This window comes from Nematolebias whitei, chromosome 9, assembly GCF_014905685.2.
Source record: "Nematolebias whitei isolate Nwh7 chromosome 9, NemWhi1, whole genome shotgun sequence".
In the NCBI taxonomy this organism is placed as follows: Eukaryota; Metazoa; Chordata; class Actinopteri; order Cyprinodontiformes; family Rivulidae; genus Nematolebias; species Nematolebias whitei.
Genome location: NC_056506.1, coordinates 14,190,117 through 14,196,721, shown reverse-complemented (window position 1 = coordinate 14,196,721; position 6,605 = coordinate 14,190,117). Strand labels below are relative to the sequence as shown.

At 41.4% G+C, this 6,605-nt stretch overlaps 1 protein-coding gene across 1 annotated transcript in view; it reads left to right on the top strand.

Moving 5' to 3' along the window:
• Nucleotides 1–6,605, top strand: part of dusp12 (dual specificity phosphatase 12) — a 14,489-nt gene that overhangs the window by 1,528 nt on the left and 6,356 nt on the right. The window contains exons 3-6 of the mRNA XM_037682005.1: nt 195–313; nt 414–513; nt 841–932; nt 5,474–5,553. Of these exons, the coding sequence (XP_037537933.1) occupies nt 195–313; nt 414–513; nt 841–932; nt 5,474–5,553 (391 nt within the window). The remainder of the gene's footprint in view (nt 1–194; nt 314–413; nt 514–840; nt 933–5,473; nt 5,554–6,605) is intronic.

The following is a 6,605-nucleotide window of genomic DNA, read 5'->3' as shown; positions in this document are numbered from 1 at the left end:
TGTGTGTGTGTGTGAGTGTGTGTGTGTGTGTGTGTGTGTGTGTGTGTGTGTGTGTGTGTGTGTGTGTGTGTGTGTGTGTGTGTGTGTGTGTGTGTGTGTGGGTGTGTGTGTGTGTGTGTGTGTGTGTGTGTGTGTGTGTGTGTGTGTGTGTGTGTGTGTGTCAGATACTTTAAAATGTGGTTGATGTGTTTTAGGGTCAACAGAGGATTTGAGGACCAGCTGCGTCTGTATGAAGCCATGGGCTGTGAAGTAGACACATCCAGTCCTTTATACAAACAATACAGACTCATCAAGATCACGGAGAAATATCCAGGTGAGCACACACACACACACCATGTTAAATAGATTTATGTTTTGCAAGACATTTTCCAATGACTGCGTTTTAATTCCTGATGTTTCCTGTGTGCAAGCAGAGTTGGAGCAGGGGGCTACAGAGTTTCCCCGGGAGATATTTGCCATTGACCCCGTCCACTCCAGCTCCTCCGAGGTGTCTTACAGGTGCAGGAAGTGCAGGTGAGATGTGAGAATGGCTGACAGTGTCTCCAAAGTGCATTTATTTCAAGTAGAATTTCATGATTTACTTTATCAGCCATTAGTTCATCGTCTCTGTTGTTCTAAGGTCAATCTGTTACAAACCAAGGGAAGATAAATAATAAACTGAAACAACTATTGTACAGTTCATCAACATTTACTTTAAATCATGTATGCATGCCATTTACCTGTAGTGGTGCATTAGGTTGGTGCTTATAACCTGCAGATGTAGCTATAGGTTTGAGAAATAAGCCTAAACCTTATTAAATGGTGACATCAGTTTATTAATCTCCTCGTTTTTATCTTCAGGCGAACTCTGTTTCGTGGCTCTAGTATTCTCAGTCATCCTGTGGGGGAGGGAGCTTCAGCCTTTAGCCACAAGAAGCCCAGGAACCTCACTGGTAAGAAAAACAATCTGTCCGTGCTCTCGCTGCGAGAACTGGACACATTGTTTTTAGTTTTAATTTCAATGTGCTGCTTCCCATTAAACTGTAAATCCGTCCAGTTTCTTTACTGCACCAGCTGGAGCTGGTGTCTGTCTCCAGCAGTCGTCGTGTGGGAGGCGGGGGACGCTCTCACACCTAGGGACAATTTAGTGTTACCAGTGTTTTTGGTCTGTGGGAGGAAATCAGAGTGCCCAGCAAAAACACACATGCACAAGATCATGTTCAAACACCACACAAGCTACGTTTACATGCGCAAAATTCTTTAATCAGATTGAAATGTTTAAATTTTCAATCATTTGAATGTAACGTTTACATGCAGCTTTTATTCTGAACAGCCGTACTGACATGTGCAAAGTGGTAAACTCTGCTAAAAAAAAACACAGAAGAAGAAGTTATACTTCCGGTTTACTTCCTGGATGATCGTAAACAAACCTGAGCGCTCCAAACGGACCCGCAACAGGTTTTCAATTCAATTCAATTCAAAAATACTTTATTAATCCCAAAGGGAAATTATTTTGTTGTTATAACTCGTTATCCTCATTTCATTAAGAGATGTTATAGATGCTGATGGCTGTAGACAGGAAGGATCTCTTGTAAAGGTTCATCCCACAGTGGATCCTAAGAAACTGGCTGCAGATGCCGTCCGATCCGTCCACCCAGACTCGGCTGACCTCTCGGTTCCCCTGGACTGTAGGACCGCTTGAATGCTGGACTGAACTCCTCCCAGAGCGATGGCCACTCCTCCCAGCAGTCTACCGAGCTCCTCATAGCTGTGGACAGCCAATTGTAGGTGCTGAGGGACGATCCTGTCTTTCCGCTGTCGTGAGCTGTGTTTCCTACCATTTCCAGGATCTCAGTGGTCAGGCACTCGAGCACAGCTGGCAGGTAGATGAGAATGCGTCCACATATCCTTTTCAACTCATTTGAGAGTTGGGGCCATAGTTGAGATATTATTTGAGCTTTTGAGATGTTAATCAGCTGCTGTTGTTGTAGAAAACAGCCTTGTTGTTGTAGAAAACAGCCTTGTTGCCATGGTTACACATCATAACAAATGTCCCAAAATAAAAAAGTTTCAGTAAAAATCCTTCCAGCTGCACAGCATCTGATACCAGAGGAAACAATCATCCAAAAAATATGACTTGCATCCAGAAAACCAGTAATTAAAGTTTCCAAAAGCAAAATCTTAGAATGAAAGTAACAGAGCTGCTCCAACATGCAGCCACCTTGAGCGGTGCAATTCTAGAATTCTAGAATTTTTTAATGACGGCGGAGACGTCCCTGACTGAGCTACAGGTAATACACATCATTTTGAGCTCTTTCAAAGTTTCTAGTAGAAATGATGTCACTCACCGACCAGTTTTACTTCCCCGACATGCTAACATTATTAGCATTAGCCAGGTGGAAATATGTGAGGTTGACAGGTTGCACATGCGCAGTAGAGTCAATTTTCCACGACCAGAATAAAATGATCAGATTAAGTGTTGTTAAGAGCGTGTCTCTCTGCTCACCCAGGTTCGCTGGCCGGAGGGAAACTAGGGACGACTTCACACTTTTAAAACACTTTATTTAAACAGGAAAGATCTGGTAACATGATACAAACAGATGTGGAGAATTGATCAAAATGGCAGCGAACCCCAAAATGCAAATCAATTCTGAATATAACGTGAAGATACAGCGGGTTTTGTGCAGTTGGTCAGTCCCACCTCCTGGTCAACACTCCTCCGAACTTTTGCACCGTCCACACAACTTATTTTCCCAGGAATGGTAAATGGACTGTACTTATATAGCACCTTTCTGTCTCTTTTCAAGATACTCAAAGCTCTTTACACTACAATCTGTGCCTCATTTATCCATTCATACAGCACTCTACTAGATCTCTACAAAGATAATTGAACAAATCATTCTAAAGAGACTAATCAGTGCTTTATCACATTCATACACTGATGGGACACACATCAGAGGCTATGAGGGGTTCAGTGTCTTGCCCAGGGACACTTTGGCATGTGGCTGCTGGTGGATTTGAACCCCCAACTCTCACATTAAAGGACGACTGCTCTAACCACTCAGCCTCAGCTGCCCCAGGAGCTAAACAGAAGACCTTTGTAAATCTATGAAACGCTTTTGTGGTATTATCACACAGGACCGAGGTGTTATCAGAGAGCTGCACATCTGCCACGTCCTCCTGCTGGACTCCTTCAGCTTTAACAAACAGCACAACCTCTGCATTTAAATAGGCCCTTGTTTTTATGCTGCAACCATTTGTCACTACTTCGCTAAGTAAAATACATATTACAGTGAGGAAAATAAGTATTTGAACACCCTGCGACTTTGCAAGTTCTCCCACTTAGAATTCATGGAGAGGCCTGAAATTTTTATCTTAAGTGCATGCCCACTGTGAGAGACATAATGTAAAAAAAATCTGGGAATCACAATGTATGATTTTTTAAATAAATTATTTGTGTGTTACTGCTGCAAATAAGTATTTGAACACCTGTGAAAATCAGTGTTAATATTTGGTACAGTATCTTTGTTTGCAGTTACAGAGGTCAAAGGTTTCCTGTAGTATTTCACCAGGTGTGCTCACACTGCAGCAGAGATTTTGGACCATTCCTCCACACAGATCTTCTCTAGATCAGCCAGGTTTCTGGGCTGTTGCTGAGAAACACGGAGTTTGAGCTCCCTCCAAAGATTTTCTATAAGGTTTAGGTCTGGAGACTGGCTAGTTCACTCCAGAACCTTGATATGCTTCTTATGGAGCCACTCCTTGGTTCTCCTGGCTGTGTGCTTCAGGTCATTGTCATGTTGGAAGACCCAGCCACGACCCATCTTCAATGCTCTGACTGAGGGAAGGAGGTTGTTCCCCAAAATCTCTCAATACATGGCCCCGGTCATCCTCTCCTTAATACAGTGCAGTCGTCCTGTCCCATGTGCAGGAAAATACCCCCAAAGCATGATGCTTCCACCCCCATGCTTCACAGTAGGGATGGCGTTTCTGGGATGGTACTCTTCATTCTTCATCCTCCAAACACGGCGAGTGGAATTAAGACCAAAAAGTTCTATTTTGGTACACAATAAATTATTAAAAAATCATACATTTTGATTTCCGGATTTTTATTTTTATTTTTTTTAAATTATGTCTCTCTCAGTGGACATGCACCTAAGATGAAAATTTCAGACCCCTCCATGATTTCTAAGTGGAAGAACGTGCAAAGTCGCAGGGTGTTCAAATACTTATTTTCCTCACTGTAAATGATCAGAATTACTCCTAGAAGTTGATTAATACAGTTTAAACCTCCAACAGTGTTTACATGCACACCCTTCGGATTATGAATCGGCATAAGCCACCCCTATCATTAGCCATAGCTATGTTTACATGGACATAAGTAATTGGATTAAACGGCCGTTCGGAATAAAAATGTGTCATGTAAACAAACATTCAGATTTTTTTGTTGTTGATTCAGCTTGATCCGAAAGAATTTGGAATCAGAATGAGACGGGTGGTTTATGCTGATTCATAATCTGAACGGTGTGCATGTCAACACTTAATCTGTTCTTTTTTTTCCAATCGTGGAAAACTTAAGTGACTGTGCATGTGCGACCTACTGTATGTCTACCTCATGCATTTCCACCTGGCTAGATGTTAATATGTCGGGGAAGTAAAACTGGTCGGTGAGCGACAACATTTTTACTAGAAACTTTGAAAGAGCTCAAAATAATCTGTATTACCTGTAGCTCAGTCAGGGACGTCTCCACCATCATTAAAACCTGTCGCGGGTCCGTTTGGAGCGCTCAGGTTTGTTTACGTTCATCACAGAAGTAAACCGAAAGTCGAACTTCTTCTTCTGTGTTTTTTTTAAGGAGAGATTACCACTCTGCGCATGTCAGTACTTCTATTCAGAATAAAAGCTGCATGTAAACACTCATCGTGAACAGATTGTGCCCATATAAACAATACATTTGAATTATTTAATCTGAAAACATTTAAATCCAGTCAAAGAATTTTCTGCATGTAAACATAGGTACTCTGATTACAAATTCATTCGGATCGAGCTGAATCAAGAATAATCCGAATGGGGTGTTTACATGATACATTTCTATTCTGAACGGCCGTTTAATCCGGTTACTTATGTCCATGTAAACAAAGCTACTGTGAGGCAACAGCTGTAACCACTGCTTCGTTGTGCTGCCCCTAAACTTTTAGGTTTTTAGTTGTTTTTTTTTAATCTACTTTGGTCTCAAAGCTGAGAGAATAATTAACAAAAAGCAACAAAAAAAACCCAACAATTTTTTTTACATTTTTCATAAATTCGCCTACGGTAATACAGTGCTGTTGTCTTGCTGGTGGAAACAAACCTGTGAGTCATTGTTTCTGTTTTTAGTGACAGCTTTATTTCTGTGGACGATTAAAAATCTGTTAATAAATCCTGCCTTGGTCATCGCACAGACTGAACTGGTAGCTGCTCATAAACATCGATGTAAAACATGTTGTTCTTTAGGAGAAGTCCACTGCACATCTTACTTCATCGAGCCGGTCCAGTGGATGGAACCAGCTTTGGTCGGAGTCATGAACGGACAGGTGAGCCACACCTCTTTTCACGCAAACACAGATTACACTCCATATTGTTGGAGACTCGTTAACAGAAGGTCCATGTCTGCTTCATATTCCATGTTTTATCTAATGCAAACATGTTTACTGAAAGTGAATCTCTTTTATTTTTTTTTTAAAGCTATAATTTGTTTTTCCCAGCTGCAAGAAAACAGCATCTTTCTCAGTTTGGGAGCTAGGTCCTACTGTATGTCTTTCTGATGATAAAATGCAGTTTTCTGCCCTGTTGTGTTGTGGCAGTAAAGGAAAAGGCAAACAGTTTATGTATGCTGCTGTTGTGGGGTTTCTGGGGTCTTGTCTTACATGTTGTGTTTTCCTCATGTTTGCCTGTCACCCCTCAGCGTCTCTCCTCCCCGTGTTCCAGCACTGTCACACCTGTCAGAGCCTAATCACCGCAGGTGTCTGTCATTTCACCTTTCACCTTGTCGGTGTCTTCATATACTCAGCCCCTTGGTGTCATGTCTTTGTCTCTGGGTTGTCCTGTCTAAGGCTCTGTGATCTGTCTTCCTTTGTGTCCTCCATAAGTCAGCTTACGGAGGACAGAATTTTGTTTTGTTTATTTATAAAATAAACGTTTTACTGATTTTATTGGAGTCTCATCTTCCTGCACGTGGGTTCACACATGTCAGTCAGATCATGATAGTTGTTCACGTGTAGTTTTATCTTTGAACAGGAGTTTGTATGTTTACACTGTTTCCCTTTCACTGTTGTCTCAACATCTGAATTTACAGTTGTTTTAACATTATTTACGAGTAAAAATAAGAAAGTTCAGTACGTTTACATTGTAGCCAAGTACTAAGTTGGACTGTAGTAGTTGAGTTTGTCACTATGAAGAGTTTTATGTGCTATCAGTAAATTGTGCAGCTGTTTTGAGCTCGATTCATAGGAATCCACATGAGTGGACTTTTAAAATCAGACCTGTTATTATCGCTAAGTAATATACACCTTTTGTTGTTTTCTTTTTTCTTGTCTTTGTGTGTGTGTGTGTGTGTGTGTGTGTGTGTGTGTGTGTGTGTGTGTGT